The 21,003-nt window shown below is 42.6% G+C and overlaps 1 protein-coding gene across 1 annotated transcript in view; it reads left to right on the forward strand.

The window, feature by feature from the left end:
* The first annotated feature begins 11,148 nt into the window (after window positions 1-11,148).
* Window positions 11,149-21,003, forward strand: part of AGK (acylglycerol kinase) — a 274,709-nt gene continuing 264,854 nt past the window's right edge. The window contains 1 exon segment of the mRNA XM_066319713.1: window positions 11,149-11,548. Within this exon segment, the coding sequence (XP_066175810.1) occupies window positions 11,167-11,548 (382 nt within the window). The 5' untranslated portion in view covers window positions 11,149-11,166.

Here is a 21,003-nt window from a genome sequence, read left to right on the forward strand (position 1 = left end):
CCAGTTGGCATCTTGAGTTTATTGCTTTCCCCAACAGCCGGGCTGTGGAGGCAGCCTTCCCTCCTCCTGGGGAAAGACAGCCAGTGCCATTTGTCTTTTGTGCAGTGCATTTCAGGCAGGAGTGATGCCTGAAATGATATTGGCAGTTCTGCAGGAGAACTGTAACACATCCATTTGTAATGGAAGATGAGCTGTCCGGCATAGCTGCACAAAGCTGAGCAGGCAAAGGATGCTGTGGATCTCCACACACTTCCGTGTTGGTTATTTAGACTGACTAATTTGTAGTTCAGCAATTAATAATCAGTGATAGATTTCAATGAAGTACTTAAGACTGAAGAGAGAGGGTATTTCTTGGTGGTTAGATGAAGGGTTTGGGACTGGGAATTGTTGAATCTTGGGGTTTTTTTTGCAGCTCCATTGCTAACTCACTGGATGACCTTAAGGGAGTTAATTAACCTATCTGCCATTTCATCCCTTTGTAAACTGGGGAAAATAATGTCTGCTTCAGAAATGTGTTGTGAAGATTAATTGATTCTTAGAAAATGCTTCAGCTTCCCCTTGTGAAAAACATACTACAGATGTGCTGTTGTTACTTTACTAACAACATGCACATAAAACTTTTAAAGGCAACAGTAACAAAGACACATCTTTTTTGGCTGGAACAGAGGATTGCAGAGGGGAGAAAAAAAAAAGAAAAAAATTAAAATGACAGAATCAGCAAAAGAGAAGACATAATAGAGACATCTGGCTCACTGCTGATAAAAGCTCTACTAGTTTCTGTTCCATCATTTCTTGCAACACTCATCTGAAAGGACATCCACCAAGGTTTTCAAATGGGGTCAAAAAGCTGTTAATCTCTAATTCTGTTTGACCAAGTGTGAAAACAGAGTGAATAAAAATGTTCCAGCAATAGAATTTTCAGGAATACATCAATCTCTTAAGCATAAAATTCAAGGAGATTAGTTGGGTCTGTTTGAGTTCACATTTCTGTTTCTTCAAGCTGAACTCTTTTCAAGATACTGTCTTGGATCTAGACCTCTTGGGTTTGTGAGCTGGTGGCTCCCCTGAGTTTCAGCAGACTTTGGTTTTGTATATCCCTCTTGACCTCTATGATGCATTTCAATGCAGATTTCTCTCCATGTTTTCCTGGTTTAGGAGCCCTCTTGTCTTAGGAAATCTTGGCCAGTGCTGATCACAGGATCCGTTGTTAGGTCTTTGGGAGCGCTCTGGATAGCCACTCTGGCTGCCTTGATTTTTAAGTCAGCAGATTTTTCCAAGCTCTGGCTGGACTCCCATGTACCCAGTCATTTCAGTAGTGCTCTTTGTAGACCTAAACATCGTTGATCAACCTTTCCTCAGAGAGTCTTTTGAAGGCAGAGTTATGGAAGCAGATAATGGTTTTGGTTTTAGTTTGGAGCTCTTCGCTGCAGTCCTGGTGGGTGACATGAGGCTGCTGTTAGTTATGTAACCAGAGCTGCTCTCTGCTTTAGAATTTGCCTGTCTAGAGACTCATAATCAATCCTGCATGCACTTCTCAGCCTCACTTCCTTCAGCCTATAGAAGCATTCTGCTGAGGCTTTTTTTGGTTCAGTTCTTTCTCTCTGACCTTGCTAGAACCCAGGCAGAGTAAGTCGTGCACCCACACATGCTTTCTGGCCATTTTTTTCCCTTTTTCCTGAGAAAAAAAATCTTTATTTTATGTCTGTGAGTCCAAAATTTTGGTGGTGGCTTGTTTGTTTGTTTGTTTGTTTTCCGTCCTTGGGAAATTTTGTTCCTTAGTCCTGGAAACTGAAAACAAGTAAGCTCTTGCAGGCCAGTTTCTTTATCATGGGCAAACAGGATATAGTCACTGAAGCTTGGAACTCCCCATGGTTTCTTGTTTGATGGGTACTTACTGGAGGCCTTTGCAGCAAAGGGGAATAAATGTCTGTCTTTCATGGCCCAGCAGTTTTCACTAGAACAACTTCAGAGTACTGAAGGTACTGAAGGTGTACTTGTGATATCACAGTTCTAAAGCTTGAGGTGGGGAAATGAACTGCACAAATGGATGAACTCTGAAGAACCAGCTACTTTATTTTGATGCCAACATGCTTAGTGATTATAAAAGAAGAGAAGTAAATGAAAAAATGTCAAAGATGGCAGCATGTTTGTGTCTAAATAGAGACACAAATTGTGATAATTCTCACAATTATCATCCTAGATGTCAGCTGCTTTTACAGCAGCACCCAATATATTTATTGCACCTTTTAGAAAAAAATTATTTAAATGAATCTACTTCCTGGGACTTCACAGCCAAATAGAATAGATGAAGACTGAAGTCTTGCTTCTGAGTCTAGTTCCAAAATGAAGGAATGCTTTTAGAGAATATAGTTTTTCCAAGCAAGTGCTGGTTTTTGTTTTGCTTACTGGTTTTCTCTCCAGTTGCTTTTGTGATGGTTTCTTATGATCTATGAATTCTGATTTTTAATTAATCATTGTTCTTCTTTTGTTACTAAAAGAAGCAATGAATTTAATTGGTAGCTGAGAGCCAATCACAGGTGTGATACACTCACCATGAGGCACCACATTATCCATCTACAAAGGCTGTGGCACTGTCTTTCACTGGATTCGTTCACAAAACAGTGCTGATAGAAAAAATATCTCTGAGAATGAACAACGTATTCTGAAATCTGTCAGAAGTTTAGGAAAGGTTGTACAGTGTGACTTGCCATGTCAAGCAAACTAATAGTACCACAGATGCACCTTTACGTTGTGCTGCCTGTATGAACTATCTATTTATGCAGTACAGAAAAAACAGAATTAATCAGGCTTTAATATATTGAAGATCAATGTGTTAGATGTAACTTTAAGAATAAAAGCCGTTTCTTACCAAATATGCTTATTTTTGGCAGAGAGAGATCTGAGGTTTTGCTCTCAGTCAGTACTCTTTGGCCCTAATATCTCATCTCTGCCATCCTGGATTCTTCTTGCTATTTCTATAAGAGTCACAAGATCTATGAATTTTAATGAAGTGATATCTCCTGTTTTCAGCAGAGCCCAATGGTGGTGATGTTGAGAACCATCTTGCTTTTGTAGCTGGCTTTAGGCAGCAAGTGACCTTGCTGTACAGCTCCTGCATTCAGAGCAATGTCACCTTCCTCACTGCAGCAGGCAATGGGTTTTTCCCGTAGCAGGATTTTGGGTAGGAGGCTGGGCTTGACGTATCCAAAAGGTAAACAGGGAAGCAGAGATGGGCTTGAGTGAAACAGCATTCCTCATAGCAAAGCTTTTGGGGAAACATGTGGAAGCCTGTCCAGCTCAGATCAGAAGAAGCTGTAGAATATGGAGATGTTGGTGACCAAGCTGGGAACACAGTAAGCAGGAGTGAGATCTGAGTGTCTGCTGTGATCTCAGAGAGCAGCAGATTGGATCTGGATCTCTACTTGTGAAATCTGGGGCTAAGATCTGTCTTCTGTTGTAGGGAGATGAATTTGAAATAGCCTTGAGGGCTAAATATTGCCCTTGAGCTTCAACTGATTTGTCTCCCAGCAGAACTTTCGTTCAGTAGAGGCTTACACCTGTGCAGCTTAGGCCTTTCCTTTTCCTTTAAAACATTCTTGTTTCTCCTCTGTTGTTGGAAGCACTCGAGTGTTTACCCAGGACTCAAGAGACAGGAATGGCTTTCCCGAGTATTTTACTTTGGAATTCAACATCTTAAACGTGGGCATGATCTATGTTTAGGTCCTACCACCTGGCTGAAAAAATGAAAGCTGTTGGCAATGCCTTCAGAGGTGAAGCAATACCTCCCCAGTCCTTCTTCAGTTTACCACAGTGCCCATGGACACTAGGGCTGCATGGAGGCAGTGCAGGGGTTCAGGAATAATGTTCTCAGTAGGCTGAGTTTGCCTACCTGGCTTTGTTCTCAGTACCTTGTAGCTCTGCTAAATTTCAACTGCTTGGACTGACATTTTCCAAGCATGATGTCCATACTGGGCAGTTGGGGGGAAAGTTTTGTTTAAGGTAGTTCATCCTTGTTTTGCCTGAGCTTAAAAACATTCCTGGAGATGTTCTGATGAGAAGCAGTGATTATTATACATAGCCATGTCCACAGTGCAGCCTTAGGTTGTTAACAGTGATGTGGTTTTGACAGTTGACAGCTAAATAATGAAGAGTAAGTTTTAACAGGAGAAAGCAATTTTAGTGAAATGCCAACAGCCTTTTGTTTTGTTTTGTCTTTGGAAAAACAACATCATACTGTGGTTCTTTTTATCTCTGTACTGTCTTTTATTGGTCTCTGTGTGAGGCCATTTAGTGTCAGCCCTTCCCTCTGCTTTATAGAAAAATATGATATAGGACTTCTCACCTACCTGTCCTCCTGCCTTATGCCCAGCAATTCATTTTGCTTCCTCCAAAACCAAATCTGTTCTTTTGATGGTACATTCCATTCAGCTCTTGACCCCTGATCAATTCTCCCTCAGCTTCTGTGTGCTTCCCCTGTTCATCACAACCTCAGGTCAGTAAATCAAGACTCCAAGCAAACACCAGAATAAATATTGCCCGTGGACTGCAGTTCACTTGTGACTTGTGGTCATGAGGTAAAACACAAGATCGCATCCTGCTTTCTGCCCAGATTCTGTTTTCATTCATGGTAGATGACAGATGGACCAGGACTCTGCAGTCCTGAGATGGTGGCAGTGTGGAGGCTGAGTAGTGAGCCTAGCAGATGAGGATGGGTAAGAAGAAACATGGTCATGGGCATTTAAATTGAAATTAAAAATTGAATTTTGTTTCACGCTTTGTGAGAGTTACTGTTATGAAGCTTGGTGACTCAAAAAAATTACTTTCTTCTCAAATTCTGTCCATGTGGTCCCCATTTTCTGTGTATCCAGTTTCAGTCACCCATAACTAATTTGTGGAAATACTGCCGACTCTGCCTAGAGCAAAAGGGGCTGTGAGCTGTTCTCTGAGGAAAGAAGGTGCTAAGTACTCTGGAAGTTTAGGTTATAAGTTCCTTTAATAGAGTACCCAAAATACACCGACATGTTTGAAAATACTGCCTTTTATCTCTGTCCCTCAGCAGGGAGCTGTGAAGATAAGTTCCTTGATGTTTGTAAAAAACTCCCAGCCCTCCAACACAACAATTAGAGCACCACTATAGAAAAGCCCATGAGGAAATTAATCATTGTGTATGCAATGCAAGATCGGGATGCTCTGCAATAAATAGTACATGCACAACACATTGGATGATAAGGATAGGAGAAATTTTGAATAGTGTTCATTAAGCGAGCAACATTCATCCTTTGCACTGTAAAAAAATGGGAGGCCCATGGAAACAAAAATCATGTTATTAAAGATTGTATCATAGTGTGTTTGCATGCTGTGCAAATTAATGTTCCATAGGTCATCTTAAATCTGGCATTCACTAACTTGCTTAACTTTGCAATCCAAATGCTTTTTAAAAATTTTTATTTATTTATATTTAGAGAGAGAGCAAAACTAATCTCTTTGGGGAGTTGCCAGTGGAGAGGGCAGAGGACATCCAGCTAGGTGCTGTTGCGTGCAGCTAGATATCAGTGTGTGCACAGCTACACGAGTGTGTAGACAGCTGTGTGCCTGTTCTCTGTGTCTCTGTGTGTGTATGTGTCTGTGGCTAGCCCATGTTTATGCAGCTGACTGATGCTTCCCTTTGAAAAACTCTTTTTTTTTTAAAAAAAAAAAAAAAGGAAGGGACATTGACAACTGGTTAATGCCTGGGGTTTAGATTACAAACTTCTATATGGTGTTTTGTTGTTCATATCGTTCTTTATAGAGCCTCTGCTTGGTTCTGAGTCACCTGAACACCCAAAATCTGTTTGAATGATGGGTCAGGTGTTTGTGGGAGTTACCATAAGATGCTTTTATGGTAGCATCTTTCATGGCTGTGTTATTAGAAGGGCTGACATGCTGAGGATGCACGGAGACCAGTATTCAAGGTGCACTGGAATGATAAAAAATATTAGTAGACATAATTTGTTATATCTGTGTTTGGTTTGATTACTGTCTCATGTTTGAAATCCTGTAATTAGGGCAGTGAACTGCCTCCAGAGCCAGTAGTGCTTCAGGTGATACAACACTAGCATGAGTTCCTCTGACTTCAGTAGGTGATTCTTTACAAAGAATGAAGGCTGGAGCCCATGTAAATGAAACACCACCTCTGGGGAGCTGAAGATCACAGAGAGAGCAGGGAAATACTAAGGGTCATCACTCCCCGTTGAATAACTGAATTAGAAATATAGATCCCTGGGAATGGGCAGCACCTCGGCTTGCTCGGTCCCCTCCCTCACTAGATGGCACTGAATTCTTCTTTAAACTAAAAAAAAAAAAAAAAAAAAAAAAAAAAAAGGCGGAAGAAAAATATGGTGGAGGTCATTTTGATGTAGAAAAGACCTCTCAAAACAAACAAACAAAAAAAAGACCTTCCCTCAAAAACAAACCGACAAAGAAAAGCAAATTGCAATTGGTTGTGCATTCACCCTGCCCATTCACTCTGCCCTTCCCCGCTCCTAGCCCCAGACCCCTCTGTGTACCTTGGTACCGGCGCTCGCCTTGCCTTTGTGTCGGGAGTTCCCCGGGGAGGCGGCGGGCCGTGGGCGCCGGAGGATGCTCGGGAAGCGATGCCGGGAGGGAGTGGAGAGGACACCGGCCCTAGCTGTAGGACAGCATCCGCACTGAGGTCAGCAGGCAGCGCACGCCTTGTCCCCAGGAATGGGCTCGGAGCACACTCGCCGGGCTCCGCTCCTCTGTCCCGTGCCTTCAGACATTTTTCCTGTGCACCCGTGTGCTACAGCTCTCTCCCTGGATCACTGAAATCCTAACCCGCAGAACAGAAAGCCTCGGCTTTCAATTCGTCGCTGAAACTGCATTTTCACTCCCTGATTCATTTAAGAGCCAGTAATTAGCTGCCTGTGCCGAGATGCCCTTAATTCACTGTCAGGAGCGGTTTCCATGTCGTGTGTCCAAGTGTGCGTGGAGGGGTTGTGATTTTCTTTTTTAATGTCTTTCTCCCAGCTTACATTCATCGGAAGATCGACAAGGATTGGTTTTTTCCCCCTGTGGTGAGGCGGGGGTGGGGTGGGAGGAAGAGAATTTAATAATGATCTGTTTGTTGTGAGAAGGGGCTGTCTGTAACAATCCTGGTTAGACACATAGGGAAGGTTCCTCATGCCTGCAGAAAGCAATATTCTCCCCTCCTGAAAAAAAAAATGGGAGACGAAGGAGAAAAATGTTTAATTCTAAGATTAAACAATCTAGAATCCAACATTTTCATTTACAGTTATATTTTTAAGGTGACTTGCAGAACGATATAGACTGCATCTGATAAAGCTACAAATGCAAGCAAAAAAAAAAAAAAAAAAAAAAAAAAAAAAAAAAGCATAGAAACTGCCACTGAAATGCCTTTTCAGAGAAAAATATAAAACCTGGAACTGAATGTCAATTTTTGGCTTTCAAACCCATGCTTAAGAGTGAGAAGAGGGAACAAGTCTGGCTTCTCCAGGTACAAAAGTCCTCCTGCCCCAAACTGTCTTGGTGTCTTGGAGTGTAATAGGAAAACCTGGCACCTGGACCTCCCTGGGTCTGACCAAATCTTGGTTCTTTGGACTGTAATTCTCATGTTTAACAAGAAAGAAATGTAGGTGTGATTCCATTATATGATTTTCCCATCTTCTCACATATCTTTGGCCAGCACCATGAGGAAAAACAGTTCTAGTAGCTGGGTCCTCCATTCTGCTCTTAGTCCCAGTCTTGCAGTTCTGTCTAAACTGGATGTTTAGACAAAAAAAAGGGTTTTGTTTTCCAGTCCAATCTGAATAGAGAATAAATATAGTAGGCTCTTGTGCTTAAACAAAAAATCCAACTATCAGCCAAAAAAAATGGTTGGTAAAATTAGGCATGTTCCCTGTTCTCATCCTTCAGCTTGGGACTTGATGCTAAAAATTGACAAAGAAATCTAGGTGCACTTTTGTGTCTGTGTGGGTGTGATATGAGAAACCTGTTCATCATCTTCTTATAGAACTCAACAGCTTTTTGGCCACCAAATTTTAAATTTTATCTCTGAACAGACAACAAGTATGGCTGCTCCAGGCCCACTAATTCTTTTTATCTACTGACATGTAGTTACTTGAAAAATCCATTTATAGAAGTGGATCCATCTGTGCTGAACTATTTTTAAAAAAACCTGAGATCCTTAAATATTGTCTGTTATTATCACCAACAAAGGGAAGTTACTGCAAAAAAAATTAAACTAATCCCTCTTTTTAGTAAAACTCTTAACTTTACCTAGAGCTTTCCAGATACTCCATTATATTTCCATTCCTTTGTATTTCCAGATATAATGTCGTGAATATTCATGACACAACATTGAAATTTTGCAATAGACCAATAGTTCAGTAGATGCAGATGATTGTAACCTTTATGGTTTGGATGACTGACTTCTTTTCCAGTTTCATAATCCAAGGAGGTTAGAGAATACAGTATATTTAACACCAAAATGGTTTAATGACACAGATACTCTTCCACAGCTGCAAGTCAAGTCCCAGTTGATATGGGCCCTGGTTTTGCCAGGTTGTCTTGTTTTTTTTCAATAATACAATCTGATTTGGTAGCAAAAATTGTTATGATCCGCCATAGAGGTTAATTTTTTCTGGTGCAGCTGTATTCCAGAAGACAATCCAGGTATGTATTTCTGATACACAAAGAGCTACTACATCTGCTCTCCCCACTGGAGCAAGTATAATTTGGGTGGCCAGGGTTAAAAGCTAGCAAAATCACAGGACTTCCCTCTTGGGGCCAAGGGTTGTCATCAGCCACAGAGAGGCTGTGCTTATTTTCAATTCAGATGACACAGCTTGGGATTCAGGGGCCAAAAGCTAGTAGGATCAGCTGGGATGTAGATTTTTGCAGCATACATCTGTGGGGAGGCATTGGGCTGTGGACTTTTTTGTGCAGTAGGCAACAACTGCATTGTTTGCCTTTCATGCTGTGGAGTCAGTGGGAGCCAAATATTGGATGGGCTAACTTGGTTCCTCTGTCAGCTCCAGGATGCTGTGGTACTTGCAGATCAGGATGTGCCAACATCCAGCCCTTTTTGGTGCAAGGCAAATGACTTTGTGTCTTTCTTTCTTAAACAGTACAGCTCAGAGTCTGGAGGCCTCAGCTTTCTGGATCACACAGAATTTGGAATCCAGGGTTTCTTTCAAGCTCACTCTCTCTATTATGCAGCAGGTTGGGATTTTTTTTTTTTTTTGGTGCAGTGAGAAACAGCTCTGCTTGTTTTGGATTTGGTTGACATAATGTAAAGGCTTGTGATCAAGAATGATTAGGATCCGGTTAAATCCAGGTTTTACATTTTCCCCTCTTAAGAGAGTAAGGCTTCGACATTTCCTGCCTGGGAAGTGGTGCAGTTTATCTTTAAGGAGGATAGAGAAATAAGAAATGAGTCTCACGTTGCATGGGTGACATCACTGGCTTTTGGCTCAGCGCTCTGTATGCTCGGTCTGTAGGCTTCGGCCAAGGCTGCAGGGCTCGGTGTTTGAACAAGGAAAGATTCCCAGGTGTACAGAAGATTGGATTTGCTATTATTTGGGTTAAAAACGGTGAAATGAGATTTCTAAAGCTTGGGGACTCCAGCTCGCCTTCTGTTGCACTTGATCTCTACAAGATGGGTGAGTTATTCCCATTAAAGAGAAAGGGAGTGAAAATTTAAGGAGAGAAAAAAAAATATGCCTGAATATATAACTACTGATACCGGGGATACGATTCATACGAAGCGGCTGAGCTAAAAAATCTCAGCTCCGACGAGGAGATCGGGCCATATGGCAGAGAAATGGTGCAACCCGAAAGCTGTTGACAACAGTTAGGGGCTGCTTTCCTCTCCCCGTGTAAAAGGTGTGTAGCTCCCCCCCACCTCCGCCCCTCCGCCCCTCCGCCCCGGTTTGTTTTGGTTCGGTTTCCCCCGACCTCCCTCCCCTCCCCGCTCCTCAGCATCCTCTCCGCCAGCCGTAGCCCTGCCTGCCTTCATCTTGCAGATGGCTAACGTGCCGTCGTGTTAGGAAAACTGTGCACAACACATCCCAGCGCCGCGGACGGAGGAAGCCTTTCAGCTGCCGGCGGAAGGGGGGGCAGCAGCGCGCGTGTGTGTGGCAGAAGGATGCCGGGGCCGAGGGCAGCCCCCCGCGCTGCCTAGCGGGCGGTGCGCGGCTCCTGCCGGGCTGCGGCTGCTCCCGCCGCCTGTGCCCGGCCCGGAGCCGGGAGCTGCCGGAGCGCTGCCCGGGCGCGCCGGGCAAGGGAGGAACCGCGGCGTTCGGCTGCCCGGATGACAGCAGCCACGACAAAAGCGGGAGAGTGAATGGCAAGGCTGGCAGAGAGAAGCCGGGGTGTCTCCCAAGCCGAGATGCCAGCGGCTGTCAGCGAAGTCTGCTGAGGGAGAGACCCGTGCGTGCCCGCGTTCCCAGAGCCAGCCGGGGAGGGGAGGTTTCAACCACGATTTCAAACAGCAGCAGCAGCAGTAGCAGCGGCAGCAGCGACAACAACAACAGATTGCTCCCCCCTCTTGCTCCCTCCCTTTCGACCCCGCTTTAAACCCAAGCAAGTGACCGACCATCCAGACGATGATGCTTTTGCTGAGCCACTGACAAAGAAAAGGCAAGCCACCCATTCCTGAAACCGGGACAACTGGCTGCTTGCAAGTGGGAGATGTCAGGCTGTTGAACTTTTCTGTCCTGTAATGATGCTTTAGCGAGCTTGCTGATGTGAAAGCCATCTCTTCTGGATTTCTGAGCAGGCCAGATTGAAAGAGATTAATGGACTGATCAGCCATCAGGTCTCTTCAGGGAGTTTCCTCCCTTCAGCCCCTGTCACTCGAGTGTTTGTGGTGAGGGGGTCACTGGTGAAAGGCTGTGTTTCTCCTCACCAGGTCTCCTCTGCAGAGGAGAAGAGGCAGATGAGACTCCAAGACTGCCTCCAGGGCAGAACTTTGTAGTGCTCTCAGCATCCCTCTGCAGCGTGGATGTGAGCCACGGGAGTTGGGGATGTTTGAAGCAGCCCATGCCGAGTGACACCTAGCAGCTGCTCCGGTGGTTTTTGTGTGGTCTCACGCCAACGGCTTTGCCTGTTGTGAAGATGTCCATGGTGTTTCTGTGAAGCTGAGGCATGGCTGCTGGAAGGTTACTGCTCTATGCTGGCCTCTCTTTAGCTCTGTGTGCCCTTGGCATGCTGGCTGTGGCAATCTGCTCTGACCATTGGTACGAAACTGATGCCAGGAAGCACAGAGAGAGGTGCAAGAGCATCACCACAAAGAGAAATGATCCTGGCTTCATTTATAACTCCAATAACAACCTGCCTCTCAGGGCCAGCAGGTCTAGGTTGGACCGCTGGGAAGGGAAACTCCTCTTGGCAAGAAACAGGAGGCAGATCTTTGCTATGAGCGCAGTGGACGAGTGCAACAGACAGTACAACTCCACCAATATGGGGCTCTGGAGGAAATGCCACCGACAAGGATTCGACCAGGAGCTGGAGGAGCTGATTGCCAAAGGTAAGGGCTGTTATTTTACCAGACAAACATGCCAACCTCTCCGGAGATGAGCAGGGGCTGAGCAGAGCCATTTGGGCTCACAGATGGGAGCTGGCATCTCTAGCCAAGTACCTCTCCTTGCAATGGGTGAACTGGCCTGGCTGGGCATTGCTTCCAGAAGCACTGCCAGGGCAATTTCCCACAGGATCTCTACTCCTGAGGCATGGGGTTTGGGAGCGAGAAGGCAATGGGGCTGAGAAAGCACACACCCAAAAATATCTTTTTCGTGCCTCTCTCTAATCTTGATATAGTCTTCTCATCACCATGGTGTCAGATTATTTCCACACACAATAGGAAGTATTCATAAAGCCGACACTGGATTTTTTAAAATTGTTTTTAATTTGTTTGACCCTGGTGGCTCAGACAAAGTACATAGTATTTTATTGGAGGCTACATATGTCTGTGTTTCATCATTGCCTTTCTGAATGCCCCATCCATCCTGAAATACACCATTTGCAGTGCTCACATGTAGGCTTTTTCTATCCTCAAATGGAGAGTAAACAAAGAGACATGCTAAAGAGCAGGAGGAGACCTAGCTTGCTGTTTACAATGAGCTATGCTTTGGAAAATTTTCAACATCTACAAAATGTTACATGAATTTATTAGAAAGGATTAATTTTCTCTTGGGGTAGAGATGCATCTGTTCACCTGTAGCATTTTTGTGCTATTTTTTGTCTAGTCTTTTGTCTTAATTTTTCTCCCGGGGTAGTGGTTCAAGGTGATGGTCATTTTGCCCCAAATGTTTCTTTGATCTGAAGCATAGCATGAGGCCACATGCATAAACCCCTACAGAAGATGTGTGTTTTTGAAGGGTGATGAGGGTTTCAGTAAAGGATGAGAGTTTCACTAAAGGATGAGGGCAGCTTTGCTATCCCTAGCATGGTTACTCTGCACTACAAAACATTTCCTTCTCATGGTTCTTCTGTTGCAATCAGAAGATTCCCCATTGGTTTATTTCCATTGTAGTGAAATCATTGCTTCTCACACAGTGCCATCTTCTCACACAGTGCCATCTTCCAAAATACTTGTCTTCCAAGAGTGTCCTCTATCCCAAACTCTCTTCATAGCCTTCATTAATTCCCTCCTCAGACATTACAAGTGGAATTATTGCTTAAAGCTACTTATTCAGGAGGGATGTTCTCCCACATGCTTGCCCATGTACATGTTTTGTTCCATATGTTTTACGAGTGAGAATTGGATGTGAGTAACATGGCAGATACTTGTGCCAAACCAGTCCAAACAGGTGGCGTACCTGGATCACTGCTTGGGATCCTGCCTGTGTTGCTAAGGGCCCTTCATATCCAGCTGCTATTTAACAAATCCTAGGAAATAGATTAGTGTCTTTTGTAAAGGGCAAGTGGACATGTCAAAAGCCTGTCAGCACCCAGACACCCTGGTTTCAGTGCCAAGGGAGTGATTCCTGTTCTCCAGCTAGGTGAGGATGGTGTGTTCTGGGCTGGCTGGGGTGAGCTGGACTGCTCTGCCACGTGTGCCTGCTGTGCTCGGGGCATAAACAAATTCAACCTTGACAGCGGGCAAACATGTCAACAGAGCTCACCTTTGCAAATGGAGTTGTGGTTATTAGAGCGGATTTTCAACCTGAAACAAGGGGAAATCTTTCCTCTTTCTCCATCTGCCTTGTCCTGGGATCAGGAATGTACATTTCTCCTGCCAGAACCAGCTGAAATTGCGTGGTGCTGGGTGATGTGTAATGGCAGCTCTGCTAGCTGTTGACCATGGGGAAAACATGACAAACCAAACGAGGTGGTTACATGCAGGAGAAGGTGGTCTTTGAAAGATCTTGCTGTAGTCTGCTTGTGTTCATGTATGTGTGAATGAGTGTGTGTGAGTGTGTGGAGTGAACTAACTCCAAATATACAGCACCCAGCTGGTAGCCAGGGATTCCCTGGGCTCAGCCGCAGTGAGTGTCCCTGCTCACACACTCCTGGATGTGTGCGTCTGCAGATGGCCAGAGCGCCATTCACTGAGTCCCTGCCCCAGGTCAGGAGAGCAATTTGTGCACATAAAGGACCTATGTGCAAATATCTGGGTGTGTCACTCCTCGCCTGCTCTAAATGTTTTCTGATACACTGCTGACAAACTTCAATGTAGGATGAGAGAAGTGTTAAGGGAGGGAGACTCATAACATTGAAGAGCAGCATTTTAGTTCATCTGATGGCCTTTCTGGGGTGAGGATCTCTATATACTATAGCTCTCAGCAATGATGAAGCCACTCACAAATGCTATAGAGGTGTGTGTTCCTTTGGCACTTCTAGACCAAAACACAGAAAAAAGAAAGTATAATGGCAATTCCATAAAATAAAGTGTTTGACTTGCTCAGAAATAAAAATATTTCCTTTTTGATCCTCACTTATATGATGAAAGTGAAGTAATTGTTATTGCTGTCCAATGTTGAGAAGAGCTCAAGAGCAAGGCAGGTATTCCAGGTTCATACCTACAGGATCTATCACTAAAGAAAAAACTAAAAGTAGTTTTCACTCCCATGACAGATACTTTTTTGGGAGTTAGAAGTTGCAGGGATGAGTGTGTGACAGAGTATGTAGTGTGCAGGTGTGAGGGGCTGCAGATATTCTCCGTGGGTAGTGTTCAAAGAACGTGACTGGGGCACATATCCTTGCACAGATGAAACCACTCTCTATGAGATCCAGGGCAAATACCTAATAAAAGAGGATGTTGTTGGTCTCTTTCCTCTGTTAATTTAATGTAATACACCTCTTCCAGAAATGGATAAACTAATGCAAATATTGTGTGTAATATTATATATAATTGAATGTAAATTTTATTAAGTGTTTTGGGTTTTTCTTTGTTTGTTTTTAAATCTGGACAGGATCTGTGATCCATTTAGTTTAAAACACATCCTACATTTTTCCCTAGGCAAAACTTCCAGTATTGAACATGGTCTATTGAGATTTGTCTATCAAAGTATATCAAAAAATGGTCATTACGAGCCTAACTAGCTTTGCAAATACCCTGCAGTTATTCTGCTTATGAACTCTGCTGAAATTAATACAAGCTATAGGCAATGGCTTGTGGCAGGATCAGGAACTGTGGTACTTGGCAATATTCTGATACCAGTGATTTTAAAAACCAGTTTTGTTCCTGAACGTGTTGGGTCACCTCGGTAATTCTATTCTGTTTATTTCCTATTTATTAATTTTTACTTTCTGAGAAATAAATCAAGATCTTTATGTTGGATTCTGCTGGAAAAATTGGAAATCTGTTGCTTCAAGTTTCTTACATATAGATATAATAGATAGTAATAAATATATAAAAGATATACTATATATATAAAATATACTTGGTCCTATTTTTATTTCTCCTATACTTTTTTTCTGTATTTTCATAGAACCCATGTGCATATTTCAAAATAATGCAATTAGGTAAATAGGCAGTGAATTAAAAGAGATTGTCACAAGTAAGAATACCCAGGGAGAGGCAGACAAGCATGAGACCAAAGACCTAAGGAGTATTCTAAAGCTGCAACAAAATTAGGCAGTTCATTTCTTCTCTTTGTCATCATGAAAAAAAAAATCAAATCAGAAACAACAGAAATTACAATCAGTAAAGAAATTACTGGAGTTGAACATGCAAACTGAGGTCTCAGTCTTGCTAACTTTTCCTCAGCTGAATAATCTATATTTCTGGGAGTGGATTACTTGGACTGGGGGAAAGCACTCTGGTACAGAGGGACCAGTGAAAAAGAAGGAGCTAACAGAGCTGTTCCTCTGATTCTGCTTTCACATCTTTTAGCATGCCAGGACCAGAGTTTCACTCCTGATCCGTGAAGCCTTGCAGAATGAGGAGATGCTGGCTCTGGCTTGTTCAGCACAATATTCAAAAATTCTTCCGTTCTCAGGTGTTTGTCCAGTCTCCTCCACAAACGGAGTAGCCTTGCTGCTGGAGGCCCCTTTGAGCACAGTGCTCACCCTGTCCTGGTAGATCCACTGTTTGCCATGGAGTTCCTAGAAAAGCAGCAATCCCTCACCCAAGCAACAGCTCTGAGTGAGCCAACCAACTCCAGCACTAAGCAAGCAGAGAGCTGGAATGCAAGTGGGTGTCTGGGATAAGGCAGAGTTTATGTCCTGCTTTGGCAACCAGCGCCTCACAACTCCTTGTATACAACTTGTAGAGAGCCAGAAAAAAATAGGGAGCCACAGAGTCTGCCTCCATCCTATGGCAATCCACAGAGTCTGCCTGCATCCTATGGCAATGTTGCTCAGATGTTTTCATGCAGTAGTTGAGAGGAGAACGAGAAAGAGAATTACATCATTTAATTATAAAGGTACAATAAAGTAGATGAAGAAGTTGCACAATAACCAGAGTCTGCTCCATTTAGACAATTACCACTCAGAGGACCTCTCATCTTGCCTTTGGAGGGCTGCCAGTTACACCTGACTGGATGGGGCTCTGCTGCCTGCTATTGGAATCCAATTTTTATTTTAAAACGCCCAGAATTTACAGTGACCTTATCGTTTCAACCCTCCTTTTACCTTCCTTCTTTCCCTGAGATCTGTGGAAATCATAGTAAATCCTATTTTTAAAACATTTTATTGTGAGTACACTTGGCCTGTGCCCCCACTGAAAAAAACCAAAACCAACCATAAAACCTTTGTAATTCCTGTGCAGCCAACCTCCACCTGAAATAATATTCAAGATTTCTGGGATGAAAGCATTCTCTGGTTTGGTTTGTCAGATGCATGGCATAACTGAGGAAGAAAGGCTTAACAGGGCTACTCCAGCCATCACTAGGGATTATTTATACACAAATGAAAAGAGGCTACTGAAGAGAGGCTACTTGCAGCTATACCTAGGAGCAAAATGATTTATTTTTGTTAAAATTCTTGCAATACCTGGCAATGCTCTAGATTTGACTTTTAAAGTGCAATGGTTTTACAGGTAAATTAGGACAGCCATTTTTTTCATGTATCCTTTATACATTAAAGACTCAAATGCTTCATTTAAAATCTGTGCTTGAAATCTCAACTGTTTTCCAAATGGACTCATTAAAAAAAGGGACTTTATTGAAGTCTTGATTCTGATCCTAGAGAAGTCAATAGTAAATGTTTTATTGAACATAGTGATGCAGCAAGTTCAGGCCTTTAGTGTTTCCTTTGAGGTTAAAATTGTCCCTGGGTAGAAAGGCCAGTGCAAGGTCTGTGCTCCCTCCTGTCACAGCTGGAGTTCTGCTGAAGGCATCCACTTAAATTCAGGCAGTAGACAGCACTGGAGTTGAATCTTAGGCTATCCAGGTATTCAGTTTTGCAGTTTTTGATGCTGAAATTATACTTAGTCTGTTGATGTAAGACTGGAAGTCAAACAACCGAGATACAGCAAAGCCATCCTCTTGTTCAGGGATTTTCTAAAATCCTTTAGTGGATCAAATCACTGGTTCATGCATATGAGTTCCAGGAGGATTTGGCCCATCGTATTTTGAATAAGCAATTTAATATTTTAATTGCGTCAAATTTAAATAGCAATTCATTAAAAAGTTTCTTTGCCACGAGTAATGAGAACCTGACACATTCCTCTGACACATCTGAGATAATTAGTTTGATAATATATATCTGCTAAAAATATGAAGAACATATATGTAATTTAACAGAACAGCAACTGGTTTTAATAATGACTTTTTAAAGGGCAAATTTCAATCAAGCTGTTGGCTTTCAAACAAATTTGCCAGTGAAGACAAATGGAAATTTTGCCTGAGTAAAAATGACGGGATTGTGGCCTTCTCAAGAGAAACTGATATTTGCAGAGCTGCCTGCAGGACTGCATGCTTAATTCCTGTTCGTTTAATTGAACATCCAAATCCTTTTGAGAAATCTCAGCATTTTTATCCTTTCTGTGTACTGCTAAAAATTTGTAAAAGCTGTGGAGGAAAGATTTAATATGAGTGCAGTTGTGTTCTATTCACTGTAAAAATAAAAATGTGAAAGATAATTTTACTTTAATAGAGATAAAACAGCCTGAACTATTTTGTCATCTCCCACAATAAAAATCCATATTAATATTGCTTTTTCTCATTGAAAAAGTATTTCTGTGCATTTAAAAAAGCTTCAAGAGAGGAATGAGTTCATTAACTATTGCAGAACCAGTAGATAAGAAGCCTTTATGTTTTGTAGGTTTAGCAGAAATAATGGCAGTCATTTATAATGTGACTTACTTAATGGCTCATTGCTCAAAAACTGCTGCTGGAACTCTTAACTACACATTTACCTCTTTAGGACCAAAAGAAAGGAATGAGATGATGTTAGTTTTTAAGATATAAATAAATAAATACTATGGATTCTGGAATCCAGGTTCCCTTAACAGATAATTTGGAATAGAATCCATGTAAAAGAAAAGAATATAAACTAACATATTTTCCCTGCAGGAGAGAAATCTGAGTACAAAAATGGAAATTTCTCCATTTTCTTTCTCATTAGACCTAATTCTTTTATAAATAAATATTCAGAACTGCCCAGCTGAGCCTGCTGAAATCATAATCCTTTGTAGATAAGTACCAAAATAGATGAAAGAAAGGTAGTACTGCAGTTAGGGCAGGGGCTTACAAAGCCAGAATTCAGTCCAAGCTCTGCCATAGTCTTTCTTTATGACCTGAGGCAAGGGACTAAATCTCTCATACCTCAGCTCAGTAGCAGTATAATAGGGATTTCGTTCACTATTATTGATGCCAGTTCATGTTCTACCCTCAGATTTATGAGCCTTAATCACGGATCAGAAATCATGGATCAGAAAAATGTCCCTGTCCTTTTGACATGTGGCTGCACTTTAAACATTGGCAGTGAATGCAGCCTTATGAGAGAGTACAATGAGACTACAAAGTAATTATGTTCAGCGTGAGTGGTAGTGGCTTCAGAACACCAGGAGGCAAACCACATCCCTGTGAGCATCACAAAATGTGGGAATCCTACAGAAGTTGTAAAGAAAGATAATGAATAAGAAGTGCGGATGTTTACAGGGTGATCTTCCAAAGATTGAGGAATGGCACCAGAAAAATCATGGGTCATGTTTGCTGGAAATATTCATAAGTAGGTGATGGGGATTGACCTCTTTGGTTTGCTGTAGGAAGAAGTTGACATTTTCTTTAATGAAGACAAGTAGATTATACTAATGAGATAGATATGGGGACAGCAGTCTACAGCTGCTAAGAGAAATGACGTGGTCAGAGTGATGTGTTAGGAAAATTACATTTCTAAATGGATACATGGAGGCCAAGTTCACATTTGTAAAGGTCAGAAAAAGAAATATTGTAGTAATAAAGGCACGAGGTGAGATGAGAGCCTGGATGGTGAAAGAATATGCAAACCTTAGATATTGCCTGGGTCTATATGCATGATGAGAGATATGAGATTAAAATGTTGCTCCAGTTCTTGACCAGAACAACAAGAAAAATAAAAGCATTATCTGTGATGGTCTAGTAAAGACAGAAGAAGACCATTAGGAACTCTGTTTTAATTACAACAAGCTGAGTTTGTTTTATGTGTGAGCATGAGGAAATATTAGAGATATTGTGGGTATGGACCTAGGGAGACAAGTTTGTGTTAGAGGAGTGAGCCTGGACATTGCTACATGGAGATCAGAGCGGAATCTGTGTTTGCACTTGAAATTATCAAGGAGTGAAATATAGAAAGAGAAAAGCCCCATGAACCCCAGCAGATCTGGGAGAAGAAAAGTGTCCTCTGAAGGGCGTGCAAAAGGATCAGATTCAAAGGTGATGCAACAGAAGTGAGTAACTCCATGGTAGCTGAAGAGAGACACCGCTTCAGGTTTAAACAGCACAAGAGACTACTGCAGGCAGACAGTGTGCTGCAGCAGGTGAGAACAGAGTATTCAGACTCTGTGCTGAAGGTTGCCCAGTGCATTAGGTAAAGATTTTAGCAGTGGTTGCAAGGGAGAGGAACTAGTGGGGAGGACCCCAGGCTACTTTTGTAGCTGGCATATTCAGAGAGGTTGGTGAGGAAGGGAGGAGAGGAAAAGACATGGTATTTATAGAGGAAAATAAATGTTTTAAGATGAAAGAGTGTTTTAAGATGAGAATATTTTAAGAGGAAAGAGACTGAATGGTATTTGTGTTATGAGAGTTAAGAGGCAGAGAGGTGTGAGAGGTCAAGGCAAAGAGAGAACAAGAGGACAAGAGCAGCCATAAGGAAAGGCAGGAGGTAGGGTAAGATTGGCTCAGTGGCAAATAAAAGAAAGGGAGTCACATAGGAGGTTTTTAATCTATAGGAGAGAAGAATGGGGAAGGAGTTGTAGGAGGGGAAGAGGAAAACAGCAGGCAAAGCTGCTGGAAGAAGAAGATCATGGTCTGTCATTTTCTCATGGAAGAACCAGGTGAAATCCTGTGTGACAGCTGAAGTGGGGGCTGGAGGAGACAGGAGGGTCTGAGGAGTGAGCCAAATGTGGCAAAGAGGTGATTGTGACTGTGAGTCTGAGATTTAACTGTGCTGAGCTGGAGTAGTAAGCCTAGGAAATGAGCAGAACTGAATGGGGGAACAATGCATTTATAGTGGAGAAATCTAGCCAGGCAGGAGGGTTCCCACTAGAGATGCCCTGCTGTGTGACACATAGCAGAGGCCTGCTGGTATGGATCAGCTGGCATTTGGGGTAGAGGGCAGGAATAGCTAGGGGAATGCAAGGCAAAAGGTCTGTGAATGGAAGAATGCAGCATGGATAACATCTATAGATAGAGAAAGGAAAGGAAAGATAAAGAGGATGATAAAAGAATAAGGGCAGGCAAGAAGTCCTTGATAGGGATGATCTGAGGTGACAGAAAGGCCAAGACAGCTTAGAGTGAAGAGGTGCCTGGTGCTTGTTGAAAGTGTCCAGGGGATTTTCCAGGTGGTGGAGAAAGATGGGGGGAAAACACAGGATTCAGTATGAAGCCCTGCCTTTTTGGTGTCTGATTGGGTCAAACAGAGTTGTACACTGAACAGAGGAGACACTAAAACATACGGCTTAAAGGGCAGAGAAGTCACTACCACTGTGACTCTCCTGTAACTTGCTCTGCCTTCCTGCTCTGAGTTTATCCTGTGTGACCTTACAGAGGTGTAAGCATGGCTCCCCCCAGTAGAGTTCAGCAAATTTGTCCAGTGCTTGTAACAGCCAATACTCCAATCTCAGCTTGAACCTCCAAGATAAATAAATATCCAGTATTAATTCAGGATATTTTCCACAAAGTGGTGTGTGTGTGGAGAATGGTATTTGCATAGCTGTGGGCATTTAAGGAAAAGGAGTTCTAGGATGTCCTGTGTACACAGCAATGTTAAATATCCCACCAGATCAAGTGAAAGACATGGAGTTTCTCATTGCAGCTGTTATTTAATTCTGAAAGCTTTGGTTGATTTTGAGTTTTAACCGCAGACTTTAGAAAAAAACTTCCTAAATGTATTTAT

This window comes from Sylvia atricapilla, chromosome 5 (assembly GCF_009819655.1).
Source record: "Sylvia atricapilla isolate bSylAtr1 chromosome 5, bSylAtr1.pri, whole genome shotgun sequence".
Taxonomy (NCBI): Eukaryota; Metazoa; Chordata; class Aves; order Passeriformes; family Sylviidae; genus Sylvia; species Sylvia atricapilla.